This window comes from Oxyura jamaicensis, chromosome 24, assembly GCF_011077185.1.
Source record: "Oxyura jamaicensis isolate SHBP4307 breed ruddy duck chromosome 24, BPBGC_Ojam_1.0, whole genome shotgun sequence".
Taxonomy (NCBI): Eukaryota; Metazoa; Chordata; class Aves; order Anseriformes; family Anatidae; genus Oxyura; species Oxyura jamaicensis.
Window position 1 is genome coordinate 6354370 of NC_048916.1, and position 24917 is coordinate 6379286.

At 50.0% G+C, this 24917-nt stretch overlaps 1 protein-coding gene across 10 annotated transcripts in view; it reads right to left on the reverse strand.

Moving 5' to 3' along the window:
* Nucleotides 1-698: 698 nt before the first annotated feature.
* CEP164 (centrosomal protein 164) overlaps nucleotides 699-24917 on the reverse strand; it is a 38329-nt gene continuing 14110 nt past the window's right edge. For 8 of the 10 annotated variants that reach the window (XM_035346126.1, XM_035346130.1, XM_035346129.1 and 5 more), the window contains 23 exons: nucleotides 23849-23932; nucleotides 22098-22181; nucleotides 18892-18977; nucleotides 17126-17275; nucleotides 14825-15043; nucleotides 13477-13608; nucleotides 12803-13019; nucleotides 12126-12203; nucleotides 11734-11865; nucleotides 11351-11473; nucleotides 10779-10922; nucleotides 10488-10571; nucleotides 9544-9612; nucleotides 9011-9189; nucleotides 8443-8569; nucleotides 7956-8023; nucleotides 7553-7760; nucleotides 7026-7133; nucleotides 5789-5903; nucleotides 5197-5550; nucleotides 4674-4740; nucleotides 4024-4146; nucleotides 699-3102 (listed from right to left, as the gene is read on the reverse strand). In XM_035346126.1, the coding sequence (XP_035202017.1) occupies nucleotides 3003-3102; nucleotides 4024-4146; nucleotides 4674-4740; nucleotides 5197-5550; nucleotides 5789-5903; nucleotides 7026-7133; nucleotides 7553-7760; nucleotides 7956-8023; nucleotides 8443-8569; nucleotides 9011-9189; nucleotides 9544-9612; nucleotides 10488-10571; nucleotides 10779-10922; nucleotides 11351-11473; nucleotides 11734-11865; nucleotides 12126-12203; nucleotides 12803-13019; nucleotides 13477-13608; nucleotides 14825-15043; nucleotides 17126-17275; nucleotides 18892-18977; nucleotides 22098-22181; nucleotides 23849-23932 (3051 nt within the window). In that variant the 3' untranslated portion in view covers nucleotides 699-3002. Of the gene's footprint in view, nucleotides 3103-4023; nucleotides 4147-4673; nucleotides 4749-5196; nucleotides 5551-5788; nucleotides 5904-7025; nucleotides 7134-7552; nucleotides 7761-7955; nucleotides 8024-8442; nucleotides 8570-9010; nucleotides 9190-9543; nucleotides 9613-10487; nucleotides 10572-10778; nucleotides 10923-11350; nucleotides 11474-11733; nucleotides 11866-12125; nucleotides 12204-12802; nucleotides 13020-13476; nucleotides 13609-14824; nucleotides 15044-17125; nucleotides 17276-18891; nucleotides 18978-22097; nucleotides 22182-23848; nucleotides 23933-24917 lie in introns of all 10 variants that reach the window. The other 2 variants (XM_035346127.1, XM_035346131.1) reach the window with 2 other exon arrangements.

The window sequence follows — 24917 nt, forward strand, 5'->3', positions numbered from 1 at the left end:
CACGCACACCACGGCGGCAGCCGAAGCTCAGCCACCACCTGGGGGAAATCCCCAACTGCTCCACAAGGAAGCAAGGTCTCTGCAGCAGCCACCAGCCTGCAGAGAGAACCAATTCTCACACACCCCAAGTTACCGGGGAGCGGCTCCAGAGCAAGGCCGTTTTCCACCGGGGTGACCCAGCTCCGTGCCCCACGGATGAGCCCCCGCCAGGCACGGCAGAGCCAAGGGGCATCGGGAGAGCCCCTCCACCCGCTCTCCTCCAGCCCCAGCTGAGCTGGCCTTGGTCTCCTCCGGCACAGCGCCCGCCTTGCAGCCTTGACACGAAGCTCAGGAGGGAGATAACCATTGTAACGGGTCAGGACGACTGCTTTATGAAAAGGGCAGGATATGAGCCCATGAAAAGCTGTCCTGCTGGCTGAAAGCCCCATGAAGAATTGCTTTTGTAGTTTTGTTTTTAGCTTTCTATCTGCCCCTGCATTTGCTACCGTGGCCAGACACTTAATAGAATAATGGTAATAAAGCTACAGCGAGCTGAAGTGGTCTTGAAAAATTGCCAGAAATGACCTTGACAAGACAAAACATGAAGCAGCCTGGAGACGAGTGAGGGGAAGATGTGAAAGGTAAGTACAAGCTGGCTATCGAGGGCTACAACAGCACAGCTCGACAAGGAGAAAATAAAGCTACAAATGTCACCATCATACAAAACAGACTCATGTTGATTTAATTTGCTTACAAAACCAGATACAGCAATCGCAAGTTTCAACAGGAAAGATAAACATATTTCAAAACGTGTTATTGCTAAGGAAGCGGGCATTTCTCCACACTGCTAACCCTGGGCTCAGCTACGTGGCTTTGCGGACGGTGTCCAAGGGGCTGACAACCTCCCCGTGCTGCAGGAAGCCAACACAGCGGGGTTGTTACAAAATCAACTGGAGCTCCTGCCATGAGATCCCCCAAGAGCTGGGAAACTAAAAGCAAAATCCCTGCAGACGGGGATTGGTGTAAATCCGACAGTAGACAGGAAATCTGCGTTTTGATCCATCCCTTGCTACGGAGGAGGGATTCCCCCGGCCAGCTGCCGTTCCCCTGTGGTCACCTGGGGTCTCCTCATTCGTCCAGGGTCAGTAGGAGCTGGCTAGGGTTTCTTCAGCAAGGACAGCAGTGTGATGGGGCTGGCACGAGGACTGCGAGGACTACCCCTGCTTTGTTGGCAAGCAGGGGGTTCGAGGATCCATGGGGACGCCTGAAGCCTCTGGTCAGACCCACGAACAGGAGCCCGGCCACAAGATCCCGGGACAAGGGTGGGAGGAGGAATTCAGAAAAATTTAAGGAGTCCAGCAAAGAAAAAAAAAAGTAAATACAGACATTCTTCTCGAGTTTTAAAATGTTCATCAAAAATAGACTTCTATTTGCATGTAAACATTCCCCTGCCACACTCACAGCATGAACTGTTCCAATGTCGGGCCAGTATACAACAACCAGGAAGCAAAGCAGGAGGGGGAGTTCTGCCTCGCTTTGCTGCGCATCATTAGCCACGCTGAGCAACACAAACAGCACTGAAGGGTGAAGAACAGCAACTTCACCATCCTCCCTGCATCAGCTGTCTCTAGAGAGAATGACTTTGAAGATGATTTCTCACAGATGGGATCCCTTGAAATGCAGACTTCCTCATCAGACAAAATGGCAAACGGTACAGCGTTTTTTAAAGCATTAAATATTTAAAGTCAGCTTGGAGGAAAGGCTGACAAAACAACCAAATACCACTTTTCCCACTTAGCAGTACGAAAGCCGAGCCTGACTTCTCCCCACTGGCTCGAGCAGCACCACCTGCCCCCTCGCAGCTCTGCGTTCCGGCAGGGTGCTGCCATGCTCTGCAAGAAGCCCCTCCAGCACCACAAGTACCTCCACCCGGTGAGCAGAGCAGTGTGCCACCTCCTCGTATCTGAGAGCAACTCATCCCAAGCCCTCAGCCTTGCTCCCAGCCATGCAAAGTCCTGTTTCATGGCCTCAGGAGACTGCTCCCCCCAGAGCCCAGCAGAGCTGCTCCGGGGGCTGCTGCCCAGGTCCCAGGCTCAGGTTTGCCTGCACAGCCCTGCTGCGTGGGAGCAGACCCCAGCTGCTGAGCTCCGGATCCTTCTCCCCAGGGTACGGAAGGACGCAGGTGGGGCTTTGTCTCCTCCGAACATTCACACTAGGCTGAGAGCCCTAACAGCGCCTGCACCAGCAGGAACTGCTCCGTGCTCTCTTGCCATCCCTGCTCTGCGTTGCCATCAGCACATTTGTAATACATGAGACGAGCTCCCCCAGCACAGCTACGCTGTGCAGTTCTGGCCAGCCTGGCAGAAAAAGGAGGAAGCAGGGAGCTCTTTTCTAGAAAATCTGCCATGAAAGCCATCCTTGGTTTTGTTCCTGTTGCTTCCATCCCACAAGACAGGAACATTTTCCAGAGAGTTACAACCTACTATTCCCTAATTGCATCCCCAGCCTCCAGCCATTTTGCTGTTCATTCTCCCCTCCTCGTGCGCTTGCCACAAAAGCCAGATGACTTGGCTCACCTGCGATTAAGCATTTGTGGGGCATCAGCGTGGGCTCATTTCCTGACACATTTCCTCTAGCAAAGTCTCAGACAGATTCACCTCCTCCCCCTTGACCAGTTACTCAAAGTCCTCCATAATTCACAGCTCTGCTTCATGATTGCTGGAATACTAATGAGAGAACTGTTGATTTATTGAAGCCCTGATATTTCACCACTGGATTAAACAGTCTATAAAGTATATTTGGACACATTACAGGATTAGAGGAATCCACCTGGGAAGTTCACTTCCTCCTTCCTCCACTCTCTTGTAATGAGACTTTATTTCAAGGGCAGAGCACAAAGAACAGTGTAGGCTGGGCATGAGCGAACCCCACCAAATTGTCAGGGGGACTACACAGGCCCCAGCTACCATCTCTCCAGGTCCTGCACCCCGAGGCTGAGGGCTGAAAATGCCAAGTCCCACCTTTCAGTAATGGTACACTTTTATTTGCCTGTTTTCATCCAGTCCTAGCTGAAGTAGGCTGGGGCTGCTGGCAGGGGGCTTCTGTGCACCTGGGAAGAGAGGTCTGGCAGCTGGGTGAAGGAAAAGCGTGGCTTACACAAGGGATTAGCAAGCATGAGCCAGGAGGCAGGACAGGTACTGAGGGGCAGGAACCAGCCTCGCGCACACGTGCTGTCTTTAGCCTGCTGCATCCAAGTCAAATGGAATTAAAGAGGGATTACGGAATTCAAAGGAGCACTGTGCTCAGGACAGCATGCGCTATCAGAGGCCCCGAGGGATTTGCTGCTAATGTCAGTGTACACTGCAAAGGAGATACTTTCAGCCCCAGCATAATGCTGTTACAACACAAACCTGGAAACACTCCCATGAATAGCACTGCGAGGTTCCACTCGTTTGATCCAACTACACGCAGCTGTATGCCTCAGAAAACTGAGCTGGAGAGGCTGAGCCCGGACCCTCCCTGCACGGCCACGTGGCCACCCCGCATGTCAGGTCCATGCGACTCCTGGCGAGCCTCAGTTCAGGCACTGCCACCTCACCAAGGTGCTGCACCACACACGGAGCTGCCTCCACTGTGCCTCACGGCTCCCTCATTGCAGGCTGCCTGCAGCAAAGCCACTGATGCTGGCTGGGATTCTACCACCAGCACCATGCCCTGCCTCCTCCTCCATTCTGCACTTCATTTTATTATTAATTTATTAAATTCTCCCATTACCAGCTCCAGCTGCTGTGTATCACAGAACAACTGGGGACAGGGAGAGAGAGACTCTCCATCAAGCACAGCTCGAAGATGGAAAAAACAGGTCACTCGTGCTGTAACTACTAAACAACATTCTTTTGCAGAACTGGACACTAAAATAGAGGCTAAGGCTTTGAAATTGCTGTTCAATGCTTTAGAGCTCCTGATTCACTCACCTCCTGCTGTTCCCTCCTACCTGCTGCAGGAAGCTGGAGTGCAATTAGACCAAACTCAGGCAAAGGATACACCTTTGAATCCCTCTTGAAGTCTTCTAGCCATTTCTTGTTGGTCTCAATCATTCCTTGAATACTCATCTTGTCTGACTCACAGCTCTGGAACTGGGAGTGCTGGAACAGGCGAACTTGCTCACTGTTGTCAGAGAGAAAGACGGTGGAAATGGGAAAGATGCATAGACAGAAACAATCCTAGAGCTGAGAAAAAAAGTGAAGAACCTCTACAGAAAGAGCCACAGTTAGCAAGAATTAACTTCTTATTGGCTCCAAATCTTCTGCCCAACCACGTTATGGAGAAGACCTGCGGCAGCCACCCACTTGGGTCTGTGTAGCATCAGAAAGGCTCAGGTGGTAGCCTCCAGGATCACCTGTCACAGCAAAGCCAGCCTGAGTTCCACTTGGCCCATGGCTGGCACCCTGGGATCCTGCTCCTTTAATTAGGGTTCGCAGCACAGCTCTGGCTTCTGCAGTAAAGCTGCTGTTACAAGGCAGTGCTGAGCAGATGGCAGTGAATTGCTAACACCACCTAACTTACCTGCCTCATAGCCAGCTTATGTCATATAACAAGTAGGTAAGAACAAAATCATACCTGATCTTTAAATTATTCCAGAGAAGTAAATGCAGCACAATGAAACAAGAACACTAGAGGAAAAAGACCCTTACCCTGCAGGTACGTATCCCAGCTTGTTGTCCAGAGTACCGGAACTTCCACTGAGTGATGGGAACCCACCTGGAAAAACAGACATTAAAAACAGGTCCCCCCGATCCAAACCAATAGTCTTTAAGTCTGGGTGCATTTGCTTTCTTGTGTTACGGACACACTATCCCTACAAGCTGAGCCACCAGCCAAGAGCATAGTGGTGTTAAGGAAACTGAGATGGTGAACTTATCCCCAGTCCACAGGACGCTTCTAGTGGAGCACGGCTGGCTTCTCTTTTGCTCACTTCTTTAATAACTTTTCTTCTGTGTACATCAGAACCTAAACTGCTCTGGAAGCAGGATAACATGGTCAGGCGTATGTTGCACTGGAATGTTCTCATTCTTGATCTCATTAGCACTCTTCCTAAGAGCACCACCAGCTGATCTGGCTGTATCAGCACTGGCATGATGAGCTGATGAGAATTTGCAGGACTGAAATCAAAAGTTGTAAGCAAACAAACAGATGGACTAAGGATACAAGACCTACCTGGGAAGTACTTGTGCCACTTTTCTGCCAGGATGCTGTCCACTGTCTGCCCAGCTGTGAAAGAGCGACTGGAGCTCAGCCCAGTGCTCCGGACCCACTGGTCCACCAGAGACACCCCAGCGGGAGGCACCACGGAGCCACCTGCCTGAAGTCCTGCCAGGGATGCATACGTAGAAAGAGGGACACCATTGGAGGGCACCTGTGTCGAAGTGAAGAGTGGAGACTGGCGGTTGTTCAGAGAGCTCAAAACGCCGAGGACCCCGTTCAGTTCTCTGGTGATGAGCTGCAGAGAGTCTGTCAGGTATTGGATCTTGTCCAGCTGCGGGCCAACCTGTAGATCCGTTCTCAAGTCAACTAGCAGAGGACAGAAGAAATAAAGGGATCACTGGGAAGGTGAGGGAGACACTGCCTCCCTGGCAGGAGACTCACTTTCTGGAGTGTTACACTGAGCTGAGTTTGATCAGTCTCTTTAAACTCAAATGAGCACAAGTGAGAAAAACATCAGGTACATCAGAGAGGCAAGAGGGAATGGCAGACACTGTTTAAAGCATTATACATTGGGTACAGCATCTCAAGCCAAGCAGGCACTTACATTTAGGCTGACCTAAGCTTGCACTGGACACGCTGTTTGTGTCCTCAGAGTTGCTGAGATCAAAAGTCACCATCTTCTTGTATGCAGTACTCTTCAGTGTATCTTCATCTGAAAGCTGATCAGAAGAAGGAAAACGTTGCAAATAAAACCTGTTGTTCTGTCCCTGGAACAGCAAAGCCACGGGAATACTGCCTACAGCTCATCTACACAGGCTGGACTGCACTGTCAGGCACAGACCAAGTGAAGGTAGAGATATTCATCCTCGGTCTCCAACAGCAAAATTTAAAAGAAAAAGACTGCCTGGCCTCTGGAAGAAGCTGTGCATGCACTGGAGGCCAAATTTAACAGTTGCGTGAGCTGGCCCTTCCAGGCAGAGGTCAAAGTGTTTTGTGCAATAAATACGCCTTCTAATTCTTGCATGGCTGGGTTCTCTCTTTGCACCAACAAGTGCTTGACCATCTAAAGCAATGTACACTCACATTTCATGCTGCCCTAAGGCTACATAGTCACAGGCACAGCTGGACGGATTCTAAGGCTTGCACTGAACAGGAAAGCACACTAGATCCTAGCTCACATGAGGTGACCCGCCCTTGCTTTCTCTAGGCAGAACTCAGGCAGATTTTTCAGGTTGCTTTCTGTATCTACCCTGCGGTCATACGCTTAATAGTGAGTCCAGATGTCATCAGCAGAGGGAAATATTTGCCACCTTGCCCAAGACACAAACAGCTAATAAAATATATAACAATTCTAATGCAAGAGTTCAGTTTATATTGTAGGACACTTCAGTATATTGGTGTTAACATGCATTTGTTTCTGGCCTGAGAAGATCAAAGGCTCATTCAGCAGGTTTTCTCCAACCAACTTGATCCCTGAAGCCTGCCTGGCAAGCTGCCATCAGCCAGAAACTCACCATCCCAAGGCTCAGCCCACGTTTATTCAGTTGACTGCAGACCTAGTGAATCATGTGGATTATAGCCTAACCAGGTTTGTCATTCTCTCTGGCTCTGTGACCAGCCTATTCTCTCCTGCAGTTCTCACAGACAGACCATTCTGCTCTCAAATAATGTGTTTCTAATAATCCAGCTTCCCTTGCAAACACCGGTCTTCTGCCACCAGCTAAATAGCCCCCATTTGTACCAAAAGCTCTACAGAGACTCCAGCCCAGGGGAGAAGGTCAAGAGCTCTGGGAACTGGGGGAGTGCAGCTGGGCAGGTCCAAGCAGGATGCTGGTGCTCACCTCCTCCAACAGCGATGACTCCAGCTGGCTGAGTTTCTCTTCCTTCTTCTTCAGCAGCACCTGTCCTTTCCGCATAACCGACTTCATCTTGTCCAGCTGCTTTGCTTCCTGCAGGGGATCAAACAGCCAAGCTTTAGTTGTCACGATGACTTTCACTGTCTTGCTTCTGCTCAGCATAGGAAATCATGCTGCTGGAATAAAACTGCTTCCAAGTCTTCCAGAGCATAGGGAAAGGGGTATACAGAGGGGAGAGCACATGCCTCAGGCAAGTTCACCCCAAGGAAAAGGAGATTTCACTTCCTAACGCTGCATCCAGCAGGGTCAACAGCTTTGCAGCTATAGTCTGCAGGTAGGAGTGCTCTGTCAGCAAAGGAAATTATCTTTTCCCTGTCTTTAGTTGGTATATCAGCAGAACTGACAAGTACTCTGGAATCCCTTTCCATGCAATAGTTAAACCACTGCAGAGCTACAACTGCAAACTTGTACTTAGTGATGGGATGGCTACCTGCCAGCGCCCAGTGACTCACCTCTTCCAGGTTCTTGCGCACTCCCTCCAGGAGCTGGGAGCTGTCAAGATCCTGCACCACCTCCTGAGCTTTCTGCATATCTTGGTGCCACCGCTGCTTGGCAGCTTTCAGCGCCGTGTGCCTCTTCCTCATGGAGCGGGTCTGGCGCACCAGGAATTCCTTGGCATTCCTGATGGAGATCCCTTCAGCAGAGATGTAGCTTCTGACACTACAAGAAAGAGACAGGTATGCTCCTGGCTTTCTGTGCTCTCTGTTCCATCTGGCAAGCCTCATGCAGCGCCCTCCCCAAAAATAGATTGTCTGCGTAAAGTACGTAAGCTGAAGCAAAAACATTTGCTTGTAAAACTCAAGAAAAGAAAAAGCAAAACCCATTTTCTGAAGTAGCTGGTATACAGATACTCACTGGTCAAACTGCAAGTTGCTGTCCTCGTGGCTTTGAGAAGGTGGGGAAGCAGGCTCTCTAGATGAGTGCTGAGGAGTTGAAACATTTCAAAAGCTAATAAATATAAATGGAAAAACAGAACCCTAGGGCCCCCCTTAGAATCAAATTAGGGGCACAAATTCCAGATGAAGTCACTATGCTATCATCCTGATCCGAGATCAATGCTGGAGATATTCTTCATGTGATATTTTAAAATAAAGAATGAAGACATTTCTGTCCCTGACTCAAGTCCTGCTTTTGACTCCAAGGACACTAAGGTATCCTCCATTCTATTCCCCTAATATACAGAAAGCAACAAAAAGTACAAAACACTGATATCTCATGGAAAAGAAAAATGCATCATTGTATCTCAAATGAATTCAGGCAGAAAGAACCAAAGTTGGGATTTTCTGGGAGTTACAGACTCAAATCTCACAAGGCAAATGACTTTGCAGCCAGGTTTACTCACAGCTTGAATAGTTTCTCTCAGGTCTTCAACATGGAGCTCAGATTTCTTTCTTGGAGACTCCACGCTTTCTTCTGCCTCCAGTTCTTTCAAAACCTCCTGCTTGCTCCTGACAGCTGCCTCAAGCTCACTGTCACATGAAAAGGTAACAACGGCAGCAGCTGGTTAGACTGTGGGTCCACCTAGCCAGTAATCTACCTGCAAGGGTCCAGAGCAACCTCCAGTTTCCAGGAAGGAAAGGACCGGATGTGCAAGACAAGAGGGAACACAAACATACTGATGACAAGGATTCGCAGCAGCTTACAGCAGCTGTGTCTCGTACAGTTTCCCCCCCCCCCCACAGGAACAGACACAAATAAGAGACTTCACACTACAGCAGCTGGCAGACACCGACTAGATCCAGGGCTGGGGTACATCAGACAGTGGTGGCTGTCGAGCCGAATAACCAGTAAGACAAGCTTCTACTGCCCCTGGCTGCTAAACACAGCTGAACTGTTCATGCAACACCCCCAGACAACACTGGGATCAGGTAGAATTTGTACACTAAAGGAAATTTCTCACACATACACACCTGATACGTTTCTGCAGCCTTTGGCTTCGGGTCTGCAACAAATCCACCTGGGCCTCCAGCTCAGCCTTCTGGTCTTGGAGCTCTTCAAGAGCCCTACGCAGCTGCCGGATGGACTCAAGAAGGCTGGTGTGCTCCTTCCGATTCTCCTCTAGGCGGAGTTGAGAAGCTAAAGCAGCTTCCTAGAAGCAAACAGAAAATCCCTCAGACTTCCCTGACAATGAGTGAAAGCGCAGAGCGTGCAAGAGACTTCTGCTATCTGCACAGTTCGCAGGAGATCCCAGAGCTACAAACACACAGACCACGTGCCCTCCTAGGGGAACAAGACTGTCTTCTCTTTTTGAGAAATAGCTGCAAGCTAATCAAACTCCCAGCAGGATGGCACTCCAGGCTGAGGCAAGGTGGCGGGGAGGGATTTGCAGACTCACAATTAAGGAGCAACATAGCTTGCTTTTATAAAGCCATGGTTCTAGCGTGCCCACTCTACCCTCCCCAGAATAAAAGCAGCACAGCTCCTCTCCAGAGCTAAGACATACATCTCTTTCTAGCTCAGTCCGTCTGTCTTCATCCAGCAGCTGCTGCCTTTTCTTCCTCAGAGATTCCTCCTAGATATGGTAGACATCATAAGTGTCAGAGCATGGGGATGCCAGCAGAGGAGACTGCTGATGCTCAGCAGTTTCAAGACCATTTCAAAATACCTGAGCATTGTCCTGAGCTTTGCTTTATCCCATCCCCATCCCACTCCCTTCCCTTTAACTTCAACGACAGAAATACTTGTGGGAATATTTTATTACATTAGCTAGGAAAATTTGTATCCCTGTGGAAAGAACATCCCCTTTCTGTTCAGCTGTGAGAGCACTCAAGGTATATAGCCGTGTCTGCAGCACCGCACTTTGCGCAGTTTATGGTTGCATCCAGCATTTCTCTGCCTTTTCCCTTCCTCACTCTGGTGCTCCTTGGAAAGGAAGGGCTAACAGAAGCAAGCCATTGCAGCAAGACGGGACTTAAGAGATCTGGCACACAGAAATATCAGCCAGTGATTTTTGCCAGCTCCACGGGAACATCTGGAGAGCTTCCCCCTCCCACTCTTGTGCCCAAGATTGAGAAACGCTCTTTTCCTTTTCATTACAGAAGAAAGGAGGAGGTAAATCAGGAAGGGGTTGTCTGAAATCTGAAGTGACACTGAACAGGACATGCTGCCATGACAGGATTTTATGAGCCCTCTGTCACAGCCACATACTGCCTCCCAAAGCAGGAGAGTACACCCAGATCACCAACTTTCACCACAAATCCCACTAGCCATGAGGCCGTGCCACTAGGAATGCTTAGCCCTGCTCTGACTCACAACAGAAGTTTTAAGCTGTAATTTGGATGGTAGCTAAAACCCTGGCTGATCACTTCTCAAAGTCACCCATGGGGAAGCAGCCAGAGGAGCAGCTCAGGCTAGGAAATGTCCGCAGCTCCAGCATGGCTGACTCACCTGGCTAAGAAGCTGCGCTGATCTCGCTTTGACATTCTTTGCACGTATTTCAAGCTCATTTTCTGAATCCTGTAGTTTTCTTTCCTGCACAGAGATGTCAACTTAAAGAGAGAATGACACAAGTTCCTCACTTACCAGGCAGAGCTCTGCCACCAGAAGGAACGGGGGGGGAAAAATAATGGGAAATTGTGACCTGCCTCTTGTACCACCCCTGTCTGCAGAGGGCGATGCACCACAGTACCCCGGGAACCCAAAGCAGCCAAGTCACAAACTGCTAGGCAGTTTCCTCACCTTCTCCCTGTGCCTATTCTGCAATAGGGTCAGCCGCTCATCCAGCTCTGCCTGCAGAGCTTTCACCTCCACTTCGTGAAGCTGTCGGAGGCGTGCCATCTCACTTCTCAGGCCCTCCAACAGTTCTGCTCTTTGCTTTCTCTCCTGTTACAGAATAAAAACAAGAAAAGCAGCTGAGTGAAACATGGAGTTATCCAGTGAACGACCACGAGCATGCAGGACACACACCCTCTGGATAGCCATCACACAACAGCTCCTTCGCAAATACCAATTTAAGCAGGATTAAAACCTCTTGCTTATAGGCGCAGCATTGCTAAGAGAACTGGCCCTGCTAGGCAGAAGTCAAAGTGTGCGTGGCTGCACAGAATGTTTTGACAGGTTAACCTCACAACCTGCTCTAAATTCGCTTTACATAGTGGCAACAACAGCCAGTTCTCTTAAAACAAAGGAGATCCCCCAGTTTTTTGGGTGGTTGAGACAAGCAGGCCTGGCAAGCAGCAGTGCCAGCCCAGGTACAGTCCAACCGAGCCATTACAGTGACCTCCCAATCCACTGCTCTCCCCCAGCAGTACCTCCTCTTCATACTGATCCTGAATCCTTGCCAGGACCTCCTGGTGCTCCTCTTTCATCCTCTCCATTTTCCTCTCATGGTCTTTTTCCACTCCCTGGCGTTTCTCTCTCATAAGCTCACTGAGCTGCAATGATGACACGAAGAGGTTTCACTGAAGCACTGCATCGCACTGCAGTGGCTCCCCGGGAGAGCAGCTTCCCCGCAAGTGGGATCAGGCCATGGCCTGGACAGTAGGAAGCAATCACCCCACTGAGATGAGGTGGTGCAGGAGTGTCCCTTCCCCTGAAACACCAGTCACCCTTGGGCAGGGGACTCGGCATCTCGGACCTCCAAGTGCCAAGGAGAGAGGGTGAAGAATTTTCAGCATCCAAGACAAATACTTGCCTCGTGTTCATATGCCATTACTTGATATGCTTTTTGCTGCATTTTCTGCTCTGCTCTCTGTAAGTCTTCATGCAGCCAAGTCTCCTTACTCCTCTGTGCCTCCGCTGCCTGGGTTTGTAAGCTGGAAATGGCCTGCCATGAAAACCACCCACAGAGACTTGTCACCCTTCTGACAAGATCCGTTTAGTGCCACCCCACAAAGAGCAAACAGCATGGCAAAAACTGGTGTATTCAGTCTCACCACCCCCTACTTGGAGCATGTCCAAATGCTGAGCCAGACCAGAACCATGTTTAGGAAGTGGAAAAAACTAGTGCCACCCGCCCTGGCCACATTTGGAGACACTGTGGGAAGAAAAAAAAACAATTTACATTCTAGGGACACTATCTTTTACCTTCTGATGCTTCTCTTCTGCTGCAGATTTCAGCTGCTGGAATTCAGTTGCAAACTGCTTCTCCAGCTCCTCTGTTGCCTACAGGAACACGAGCAAAACAATCTGCTGGAAAACCTCTATTTGCAGGGACATGCTGTGCAAGATGTTGTTGCAATTAACATCTATCCATAAGCATCAAAAAAGCACAACAGTCAACCCCCTTCAAACCAAGTTACATACAAGGTGCTTTTACTCTGTATGGGCTTTCCCTCCTAGAAGACCTCAATGGATCTCAGTCATGCTGTGCTGTGCTGGAAGAATTACAAACTGCCTCCATTCAAGAACCCCAAGCTTTCTGGAGGACTAAAGCAGCAGCCAAAGAGGTATCCTAGCCTGATAAAACAGTTTGCTTTAGCTTGGCAAAGGCACAGTGTTCTTCCTCTCTTCTGCAGATGCAATGTGGCCACTTAGATAATCATTACTTAATCAGCATTGTAATAAAAATGGGGGAGTACTCCTCCTCAGCCCGATCATACCTCCAACAGCATGCCAAACATCTTTTCTTTGGGTTTTAACTGAGTCATTATTAAAGCACATGAAGGAGTTATTTATTCTTATTTAATGTTAGCATTGCAATGCAAGCCAGGTCAGCATAAACAGCATGGGTCTGACCCCAGCTGGTAACAAACAAGTCTCACCTTTCTCTTTTCTGTTTCTAATCTCTCCTTAAGCTCCCTGAGGAATTGTTCCTTCTCTTGTTCCAGCCTGACCATCTCTTTCTGTTGAGCTTCCTCCATCTCCAGCTTCATTTTCTCCAAAACAAGTTGCTTCTTCCTCTCCAAGTTCTTCTTCTCCGTTACCTGCAGTGATTCCCACTCTTCTCTCAATTTTTGCAGCATGAACTCTTGCTCTGCCCTGACAGGTTTGCAACAAAAAGAGAGAGAGAAGCAGGTCAGAATTTGGTACTTTTAACACTGTGCTCCATTTGGGAACCAGAGCTAGGAAAACACACTGCTACAGGACAGGACGTGCAAAATCCAGAAGAAATGGAGAACCAAAGCACACTTTGGTTCACAAGAGTATCAGCTAAGGTTTTGGAAATAAACAGCAGAGCAGTCAAGTAGAGCCGTATCTGTCAGCCATTACGGCCCATCAGTTTCACCTCCAATCAATACTCAGCTCCCCAGCACATCCAGCATCGCAGGCCCTCATACTTACTAACCAGGCCAGGTAGCAGCTATGGGAGGCTCAGGCTGGCTAGTACATCCTCTGCGTGGCTGCTGGTGGCATGCAAGGTGCGTCCCTCCCAAACCCCCCGAGTTTATATCCCTAGGGATGGCAGCTTCCTACTATTTGCAGGAAAACTTCTCACCTTATCTTCTCCTCCTCTGCCTCAGTCTCTGAGGCGATTTTGGCTCGCAGCTTTGAGAGTCTCTCAGTTTCTTCCTTTCTCACACGCAACTCTTCTTCCTCAGAAACCTTTGCCAAATCCTCTTTCAGAGTCCTGAGAAATGAGCAACAACAAAATAAAAAGTTCAGGCAGCTCTAGTATCTTCCAACTGCTTCCCCAGGGCCTACAGATCGGCTCCCCCTACCCGTGCCTCCTGAGTGATGCATCCCCACGGCTCTAGCCAGTTAATTCTCTCCCATAACTTCATGGTCTGGCTGCTGGCACAGGAGACACAGCCCCTGAGCATCAAGCTTCTGTGGTGTATTTTTACAGTGTACTGCACCACCACAGGTGGCACTTTCTTCAGTAAGAGAAATCAACTGCTATTAGGGGAAACCAGACTCCCAGCCAAGGTACCTGGAAGCACATCTGTAAGCTTCCTACTTGCATACAGCACCTTCTTTTCCCACTGCTTTAGACATCTCTCTCTCCAGGTGCAATTTCTGTGCTGCCCCTTGCAGCCAGGACAACATTCCCACAACATTTCACACCAAGATACCTTTCCTGCCTCACTGTGTGCTGCCAAGAACTTATTTGGGGTGGCCCCGGTAATTCTAGTACAAGTCCTGAGAGAAAAATCTCCCAAATAGAGGACACCACTCCCATTGCTGTTCTGCTCCCTGGATTGCTATGAGAACTTCAGGCGCTGGCTGGGTTTTACACAGGAATCCATGCCCTATTCCTTAAAGTCTTGTTTGGAAGTCCCTCTTTAAAACATACAGTACCAGAGTTTCAAATAGTTCCTCTGGGGTAACCTCATCTTCTCTAATGCTCCAATTTCCAGTCCTATTACTACTGTTTAGCCCAGAATCTGAAAGCCTGCCAGGTGGTAAAGCTCCAAGTGCTGAACTGGAAACTTTTCCCAGGTTAACAATAAGAGACAGGTTCACAGCTACATGAAAGCTGCACGTGTACCAAATGATAGCTCTTTGTGCAGGACAGGAGGAAGATGCTCTCGTCTGTACTGGAGAGAGATTTCCTCAGGCAGACTGCATCCTCTGCATAGCTGCTTTGAGCATTTACAGCACTGACAGCAGACCACTGTTCATTTCAAGATGTGCAGATCCTCACCTGCAGAACTGTCAGGGCCAGGACAGAGTCCCATGCTCCTTCCCACCCCGAGAGCCCTTTTCTTGCCTCCTTCACCCACAACTCTGCAAAGTAGCACCCGTTTCAAGGTGGTGGCCTCTAACACAGCACAAACCTGCTGCCACCAACAGGGAATCGCAGCTGGGAAAGGCTCAGGAGAAACAGGACAAAAGAAGAGTACCTGAGGGATTTTTCTTTTTGCTGATGAAGCTTCTGAGCTTCTTCTTCTTCCTGCTGCCGCATCTCCTCCTGGAACTGCTGAATTTTCTCCTCCTTTGCTTGCAGTAAGTGCATTTTCTCTTGTTCAATCTCCTTCTCCAGCTCCTTGGCTATTCCCTCCAGGGATTCTTCACTAGGCTGGCTCAGGGACTGCTCTTGTTTTATTTCCTTTTCAGGTTGTCTACCAAAAAAAGAAAGTTCCTTTGGCAAAAGGGTGAGAGAACTGAGTAACGCGAAGAGAACAGCAACGTTCCCCCACACAGTATCACCTCCAAACCAAAAATCTCAAAGCCACCTACTCCACAAGCTTGCCAGTCTACGAAGGGAAAGGATGTGCAGAAGCTCCCCTAGCCTGCAGCCACTTGCAGGCTGCTGCAGAACACTTGCTGTTTAGCTCACAGGAGGTGAGGAGCAGCAGTGTAGGCAGGTGGAGGACACGGAGGCAGAAGACAACCTTGTTACAGAGCTCCTCCTGCCAGCATCCCCTGCAACATTCCTGGAGAATAAATCCATTCACCTGCCTGCCAGCCAGACTCACGCGCCTTACACCCTCAACTTTTTCAGCCGCAGATCCAGGAAAGCATTTCTCACAAGGCTACTGAGGGCTACACGGCCCAGGCTCCAAGCTTCGTGTAGCATGATATCTCAGGTAACAGCGTGGGGTGTCCCCAGGCACCCTGGTTGGAGCTCTCATTGACTCCCAGAGAAACTCGGACTGATAAATTACTAACCCTAGCCCTAGCAGCACGTAGGTCCTGAACGACTCTTCTTTTGGCACACTACAGCTCACCTTGTGAGGGTAACACAGCCTCACCTCGCGAAGGACCTAGCAGCTTTGAAAACCTGGATCTGACTGCCAGGCATAAAAGCAGATGCAATCAGGACTGGTTTCTAGCCCAGGGGTTGGCAATACTCGTCTAATGGACCAGGTATTTTTCTGCAATTGTAATCTGAAGTGTGCTGGGAGTTTGCCAGCCCTAGGCAACAGATAGCCCTAAGCTCTCCAAAAATACAGAACCAATCTGTTTATAATTAAGGTGGTTTTTTGTGTGTGCTTTAGTTTTTTTCCCAGACATAGAACAGCAAAATTATAAGGTCTGTCTGAAAGAGGGTGAAGGGGAAGGAGGACAAATGAAGAGCAGTCTAAGGACAACATTTTTATTCTTTGCTAGTGAGAACTGAAGCAGCGAGGTTTCATCATGCTCTGAGACTCCTAGCATAAGGCAGAGAGACTTCTGTCTTGCCAAGAATCAGGGAAATAATAGCTCTAGTAATATAACCTTGAGTCAGAGAGAAAAGGTTACTCATGCAGCCATTAGCAAAAGAACGAGAGAGAGGGAAGGGTAGTAGGGTCCTGAAAAAATCCTGCTTCCCCAGCATTCCCCCGTAACACCACATGCTCTGGGCCAACTGCACAGATGCCTACAGAAGGTACCATTTATCAGGCTGCTCTGCAGAGCAACTTGGGCATTTCTACCCTTTTATCTCTGGTTTTTGCCCTAATTTTTGTTTTAAAAGCCATCCAACCAACACACACACATTTACACAAACAAGCCCTAATAAAAAGGGAGGTGCTGTGCTTGTCCTCACACCAAGGGTTGCTACTCCACCACTTGTTTTGCCTATTTTTTCCCAGTTACATCTGCTGATCTGTCGTCTGACACAGAAAGCAAAGTCAGCGTGCTCGCTCCTATTGCAGTGGGACTGCAGGAACAGACCAGCAGCCAGCACCAATTTAGTACCATGAGAGACCACTGGCTTTTGCAGGGAAGCCGAGCTCTGCCATCGTGTGCTCTGACTTCACCATCTCAAACCAGTGATCCCAGTGTCTCTAAAAGTGAAGTGGTTGCCTCCCCCCCCACGCACACTGAGACCTCAGCAGTACTCAGCATGAGAACTGAGCAAAGTCTTTACCAGGGCGTGTGAGTGCTGAGCGTTGTTAGCGACACCGGTAAGGCTTTTCCAAGAAGAAAGCAAACAGATCTTTCTCCGTACCAGAGCCCTACGCCCCAGGCCCCAGGGGCTGAGCTGCTGTTCGCACCCTCGCGGTACAGACTGTTACCTTGGCACTCTCGGCACAGAACAGCTGCGGGGATTTGCACACCGAGATGTTCTCAAGCTCTGTTGTGCCCACCAAGCCACATCTCCTGGCGTGCTAACATCACACGGTAACTTCAAACAGCAATGGGGTCGGGGAGGGGAGGACAAAAGCTGTTATGCTTACAACACCAGAGACTTAAATGAACTTAAACGGAGCCCTTACTCTTTCTGTGGGGCAGCAAGCTCTTCCAGATTGATTAGGCTATCCAGCGATCCCTCCGCCAGCTCCAGGGCCACCACCTCTTCTTGTTTGGGATTTTCTAAAGCAACACACTTCTGTCCTGACGTTTCACAACCACTCTGATCCCTCTCACTTCGCAGCACAAAAAAGGTAACAGAATATCAGATTAGCACAGATTAGATTCTCGTGGCTGTTCCAGGTACACAAAGACAGAGGGAAGATGGGACGTGCAGCTGACTTAGATGCCTGCCAAGGGGACTCCATTGTCCAATATAGGGCTGCCAAAACCCCAGCAAAGCTCCCAAGCTCCAAACCATCCACACCACCTCAAGCCCTGCCAAACTAAAGGGCAGCTGAGGATTTAATGCGTCTGTCAACCTCAAAATACTGAAGCTCGTTGCTGGATTACCTCCCTCTCTTTGCAAGTTCTTACAGGATTTCCCCAGGATACATCAGCCCTATTAGTAATACGTTGTTGTCTAAATTAGAGATAGAAATATTGGCAGGCATGTCTACTTCTACAGTTCTACTTCATCTTGGAAGCACAGAGAAGAGAGACTAGGCAAGCACAAAGTAGCTTTGCAGGCAGAGCAAGAGGACACATAGCTGGGAAGCAGGTACCAAGCGATAAGGAGACAGTTCCTGGGGGCAGAACACATTTTCAGGGACCTTCACGTGAGCAGCTCCTCCAAGCACAAAGTTGTGAATCCCAGGTGCACGCAGCCAGTCATTAAGATGGACTGCAACTTCTTCTGTTCACAAGTTTTCCTGGCACCAACAACAGCTTCTTGGTTCCCCATGCCCCAGAGTGCTTTGTAGCTCTGTGTGGAAGCTAAGAGTTTTGACACAATTCATCTATAAATGCCACATGCTGCAACTCTCAAAGGCAGGGTGAGCTCAGGAGACCACGGAGCTCGCTGCTCAGCACAATATTCCACTTGTTTTAAACAGATCTCCACAAGCAGGAGGAAAATAGCTCCCCTAGGCAGTCAGTAGCTCACAGGCACTAAGGGTCTGGAAAGCCTGCGCTGCTCTCGGGGCAAGAGCTGTTGCATTCTAGCCATGTCCACACACCAGGTCAATACAACAGCTTCCCACTTACACCTGGCTGAACAGTGACTTCCCCTGTGCCGCCCCTGTGGAAGGAAGTGGAACAGAACTGGTCACACTGGAGCTGAACTCCCCTGCCATCAGGAACAGGAGCCAGGCCCCAGGAGCCTCCAGCTATGGCTCTTCCCAGCGAAGAGCCGGCAGCCCAGCAGAACCAGTACTGACCGAGACTGGGACCTGCCTCAGGACCTGGAGGTCTGTTAGCAGGCAATGGCTAGTGCCTGTCTCCTCTGGGTACATGACATAAGGCACCACACAATGAGAACAAAGTCAGAACATCTTGGCAAGAGACTGACTTTCCCAACCTTGGAGCAGTCGGATAGCTGTAAGGGAAATGGAGAAGCCAGCTCCACGGCTGGGGGTAGTCGCAAGGAAGCGGAAGGCAGGCAGCTTTGTTGCCTTCCCAGCCAGAAGCTGAAACGAAGCTGAAATCTGTTGAGACAGTACTAAAGAGGTGGTGGGAGAAAGACTGAATGGAAGAAATCCTGTGAGAAGCTGCAGGGTCTCAGGATGTCCTACGGGGAGCTCCTGTACAGGTCACAGTGACTACAGCACAGCAGAGGCAGACAAGACAGGAAAATCATCTGGAGCTAAAGCTGTCCATGCCTCCTTTCTAACCCTGACTGGTGGTACCATACCTCTCAGCAGCTTTTGTTCTTTTGCTTTGCTCTTCTTCTATACTGGCTTTGCTTTGATCTTTTTCTTCTTCTCCCAGCTCCTGGGCCTGCAGGTAAAAGCAAACAGTGTGGAGTTCGCTGGTCCTTTGCCATCAAAGCCTCTCAGGACCTTACAGAGGCTCCGCTGAAAAGCGGTGCCACCCTGGTCCAACACACCAGCACCAAGCCCACAAACCAAACTCTACCACAGAGCACTCCAGAACGCCCAGCTGAACGTGTTATCTTCCCCTCCTGCAACGGAACCAAAGTCTCGAGATACCGCAGGAGCGCCTTGGAGGTAGAGATCCATCAGCCCAGAGACATCGGGGAGCTCAGCTCTGGCTGTGGTGTTAGACTGTGGGCTCTTAACGTAGCCAAGTAACACTAAAATTGAGATATTGTGACCAGAATCACAACAGGGCTTGATCCTGCCTTGCATCCTGGCTCTCAAACAGATCACGATGGGCAGTACACTTCCTGCAGCCACAGCTACCTGCAGACTTCTGACTACTCCATCCAGAAGAAATCCGTCTGGGTGCTGTAGACAAAGCCAGCTCCCTTGGTAACACACTCAGCGTGACTTCAGGTGGCTTACTTATGAAATAGGAAACACTTTTATATTCAAGTACTTGCTGTTTCCATAGTCAGCTGCTCCTTTTCCCACCTGCCAGCTACCAGGCACCTCTGTTCCTCCAGCAGGGCCACACAAACACGCGTTGTGTAATTCACCTGGGGAGAGGGAACAGCTTCCCTCTTCAAGCTCTCAGTCCCACATGAGAAAGGATTAACAGCTCATCCTGCCTGCTGAGGCTTCTGCATATCAGGTCTCTTGTCCAGAGAGGGGTAGCCCACTCTTAAGCTCTTGGGGACCACAGAAACTGCAGGTGAGCTCTTCCCTTGCCATGCAGGAATGTACTGTGGAGCAGGGCCAAAAAAGCAATTAAAACAGCAGTAATTTATGCAAATGTTCAGCAGAGCAAACAGCAGAAGGATTCCCTGCAAGTGCTGTCACCTTCCATCACATCAGCCTGGTCAGAGCTCTCCCAGCCTAAATAATGGCTTAACTCCTGAGAGCTGAGGAGCCCTACAAACATCTCCTGGCTCAAACCAGGCTGTGCCGCCTGGGAAAGGAGAGAGGCCAAACAAATGAAGAATGAGATCTTTCGGGGAATAAAGGTAACCGGTTACAGAGTAATGCTGCTGAGCTCAGACCTGGGGCCACCATGACACTCCTGCCCAACATGCCTTCCCAGGGGCAGTCCCTCCGCAGAAACCACCGACTGCAGACACCTCCAGACATACTGAGGAGGTGAATGGAGCCCTGCCTGCAGGGAACAAGGGCTGGATTTTAAGCCCTGTCTGTGAAATTGCTGGAGTCTTGCCCCTCTTGTTGCCTCAGGATCCCCAGCAGTCCCAGAGGAAGCACCAAATACTGCTAGCAGCTTGGTTTTCTGTCCTGCTTAAACACCAGGCTGAGTCCCACAGGAAAAATCTCACATGCTCACAATACAAAGCCAGGCTCCTGGACACATGAAAGCAGGATGACAGATAATAGGCCGTCTTCCCTCTGCAGAGCATAGCCCCCAAGGGGCCTCGACAGGAGGATTTCCACGGTCTCCAGCACACAACAGCTCAGATCCCATGCCTGCTTCCAGCTCCTCACCGCCATCGCAGCAACGATGCCAGCAAAGCAGGATGCCAGCACTTCAAATGCCTGCTAAGTGAAGGGTGAAAGGATCAACCTCCCCATTGCCAGCAGAAAAGTCAAGTCTTGCAGGCAGCAGCCCACACTGCCTCTGCAATCTACCACAGCTCCTGCCAAAACCTGCTAACCAAAAGCTTCCAATGCTGCGCACGTGTAGTGTCACAGAGGCAGTCTCTTTTTTGAGAGTATTTTGCCAATATGTTTAAAGCAAGGCAAGCTCATTGCATGAAAGTAAACACGTTGCAACAATCCAGTCTCATTTCAAAATAGCCTCTGTCTTTCAACAGAAAAGAGCAGCTGCAGTTCTGCAGGGGGCACCATTTCAAACCTACCTCTCTCTCTTCAAGACAAGGCTGTAATAAACTCAAAATGTGCTGCTCCAACAAGACATTTGTATGCACGAGGACTGTGCTGTAGCAAGAGGGAGAGGGGGAGAACACAGCAGGCATATGTTTTGTTTTCCCTTCACATCTGATTATGCTCATTATTAGGCACAAGAGGACAGGTGTATTCTCCAGACAACCTAACAAACTGGATTGCTCCTCTCTGCTGGACAGGTGGTGAGTTTGCCACTCAAGGTCTCCTCCAGTGCAGCTGATCAACTCACTTACAATCAGAGCAAGGCTGAGTAAACCCCAGCTGGAGCCTGACCCTCTGCCTCCCCGTGCAGCACGCTCTTCCAGCCAACACGCTGATGAGCTGAGAGGATGGTGCAGGAGAGGGGTAGCTGGGATGGCTCGATAGGAATGTGGGGCTGCACAAGACAACTCAGTAACATGCTGAGAAGACAAGATAAAACCTCAAGAGGCACAGCAATCTTCTCCAGTCAGGACTGCCCTAACATAGCTACATATGGGGCCGATGTGATGTAGGAAGCAGACACGTGCAGGCGTATGTACACTCCTCCATATGCCACAGGCACACTGAACGGATCCTATTTCGCAGCTACATGAAAGCAGGCAAGACGAGCAAATGCTCAGCAATAGGCTTCCCTATAAGAAAACCTGTCAAGGGAAGGCAACCTCCTTTTCTTCATTTTACACTATTGTGTTCTGCCACGAGTCCTCTTCATTTGCTTAAGAGAAAGAAAAGGATTTAAAAAAAAAAAAAAAAGTAAAATAGACTCTGCCTCCCATCACTCTCTGGGAAAGCCAGTTGTCTACACTGGTACTGGGGGCAGTGGAAGGACACCTCTGTGAGCCTGCACACACGCACCACCCAAATCACCTCAATTCAAACAGCATGTTCGTTGTATAGCTTCCCCTCATGGGAAGGACTGCAGCTACCTGCTTCTCTGCAGATAAAACAGTGCACCAGAACTGCTGCTCCCATCCCTGCCCCAAAGGCAGGGTGCTTAACATCTCTCTCCAGTTTGCCTCAAAACCTGATGCCAATAGCTTCATCCTGTGCTCAGTACACCACGGTGCAGTATTTTAACCTGCTCGTTCAGAGGCTGGTCCCTGATCACATGTAAAGCACTTACCTTGCACATGGGGCCGTCTAAAACAGGAGACAGAACACCCACATCCAATACCTGCTCAGAAAACCGACTCTGGAAAGCCAGGTCCTGAAGAAGAAAGAAAAGGATCAGTGTCTGACAAGCATGCACTGGGTTTGCCAGGGCTCCTGAGAGACTAGAATAAAATCCAAACACAGTTTGGAATCCATGCTCATCATTCCACTGATAGCAAGTCAGTTCAAATATCTAGTGCTACTACAATTAGAAGGGTTTACAGGACACAGGAGATGGCTACATCAAGACTCAGGCCTGCATCCAAGAACAGATCGTATCTGTACTGCAGTCAGATGGCTCCGGTAGTGGCTTGACCAGCAGCAAGCTGCCTTTTCTGCTTCCCGTGCTGTCGGGGCACAGGCAGACACCATGGCTTACACAGAGCTACCTGCGTGGATGACGACAGGTGGGGCAGTGGCACAGGGCTGCAGTGAGGCTCTTTTCACTGATGATCCCGGAGGAAACTCTCCCTGCGATGCCAGGGGACTGCAATTCCACACAAGGACGTTGTGGAATTGCTGCAGGGCAGTGAGCTCGGCCATACCACCCCATGCACCCCTCCATGCCGCAGGTCACAGCAGGCAGGCTGACACACAGCACGTCGACAGCAAGCAGCAGATTTCCCCCCTCGGCCCCCAACCCAGTTTCCAATATTGCTGCAGATTTTCTCAGATTTTTCTCTCCCCTAAAAGCCAGCTCCTGCAAGTAGCCCACAGGCTGGTCACTCGTCCGGTCCTCCCGGCTGGCAGTCTGTGGGTTCGTGCACCTGGCTGCAGACCCAGCGTGTGTGTGTGTGCGTACACATGCCCACAAGCAAGCACCAGAAGAGGTAGCGTTTGATGCAGCAGCCCCTTGCCAACACCAGCTCGTACTAACACTGGTAAATAATGATATTCTCAGCCATTTTCTGGCCATGCTGCCTCTGCTCCCAGTGGCAGATGGCAGCGGCAGTTTCCTGTAGAGACAAAGAGATGCTGATGGGCACTTCACCCCCCATCTCAGGGCTACCCTCCTGCATGTTCTCCCTCTGGGACACTCAGAAGCCAGGTCCCCCAGCCATACACACTTCCAATAGGAAAAGCTGTTTAGTCCCTTAAAGCATGATTTTATATTGCTTATTATTTTCCATTTTGCAATTATCTGAGTGGAGTCCCAGCTATGAGTGACCTACTTTTGCAGGGCTATTACCTCACCCGCAGAACGAACCTGCACTTTTCTGCAATCTCTGCTCCCAGTCGGTAAAAGCCTGTCATCACCCCTGACCGTGGAAGTACCACAGCCTCCCCACCACAAGAATACCCATGTCAGGACCTCACAGAGCAGACCTGTGAACAATTCCGAGTGCCTGACCTGGGGCTGGCCTCTCCCTGGGAAGCATAGCCATGGAGTAAGAGAAGGTTTGAGAGTGAGAGCTGGTTCTGCCCACACTGCTCTCTGTACACAGGCAGTTCTTGGTCAAGTCTCTTCATCTGGTAAAGCCTGTGCTCACTCAGGAATTTGCTAGCACAGCTGTGCTTCAGTATCTCAAGAACACCCCTGAGTACCAAAGGAAGCTACACAAAGGACGACACTGGTGGCCTGTGCCCCAGCTGTAATGGCACTGCTTAGCAGGGAGGCAGGGCAGTAAGAGCGCACGAGATGGCCGTGATCTCAAACTGGCTGCACGTTCCCAGGGAATGCAAAGCCCACGCCCAAGGAACGAGGGACTTTTAGCGACTCACCATATGCTGAATCAGCTCGTGGTCTGAGCGGTTGGAAGCTTGCAAGTCCTCCACACATTCACTGGTCTCAGATGCCTTGGAAAGCTGAAAGGAGATACGCATTACGGCCTGCAGATGCGCTAGCCCTGCCGCTTCATTTAGGCATTTCCAACTAAAAAGAAGACAAATGATACTCGGAAGACAAATCTGGTCTCTGTACACCATAGGGAAGTAAAACAGCATGTGTGTGAGGTGACTGAACATCTCAGGAAAGATCAAGGGTGTGACCCACAAGACAATCACAAAACACCACAGAGAAAGGACTGGGGAAGGAGGGCAGGTGCAGAGGATGGGATTGGGGAGGGCAAAGAAGTGCTCCTCAAATATCCCCAATAAAATGAACTTGCTTATGGTCCTGTTCCTTCTGCAAGAATCTCCCCAGCTCTGAGAACCCCCCAGGCCACCAAGTGAGGTGTGAAGCCGCACAGGACAGCGGCATGCTTCCTCAGTGCCTGCAGAAGTCCAACACCTGGCTGCGCTGTGCCCCGTGCTGCGAGGACTCCTGGGTTTCCAGGCACCGTGAAACAGCGCAGAGCTGTTTACCACTGGCACCCATGCAGTCCTGCTGACTTCAGCACAACTACCCAGAAATGTAAAGGAAGCATGCAGATGGTGCTTATAAAAGCAAAGACTTCAGCTTCAAGCTCTTCAGGACAGAGCATGGGTTTTTTAGACTCAGTTTTGCAGTTTATCATTTCTTAGACATTACCCACCAAAGGAATGAGATAAGTCATCAAAATTAGCTGGAGGAAAACTGAATTGGAGAGACGTCATTTATCAGGTCTCACATTGACACTTCTGCACGGCACTGAACAAACCTGGAAGGTGTGCACCTGACCCCCCAGCTGCAGGGTCCAGCCTGTTACCCCTCCTGCACCTCGTGATGCAGAGCAGCCCACCTCCAGCCGGAGCCTGCACGGGGAGCACCTCATTACAGCCCGCTGCAGCCAGCTGCCTGCCCGTTTCCCTCTCAGACAGCACCACAGAAGCACCGCACAGACTGGAAGGAAGGCTCCAGGCTCGAGCTGCA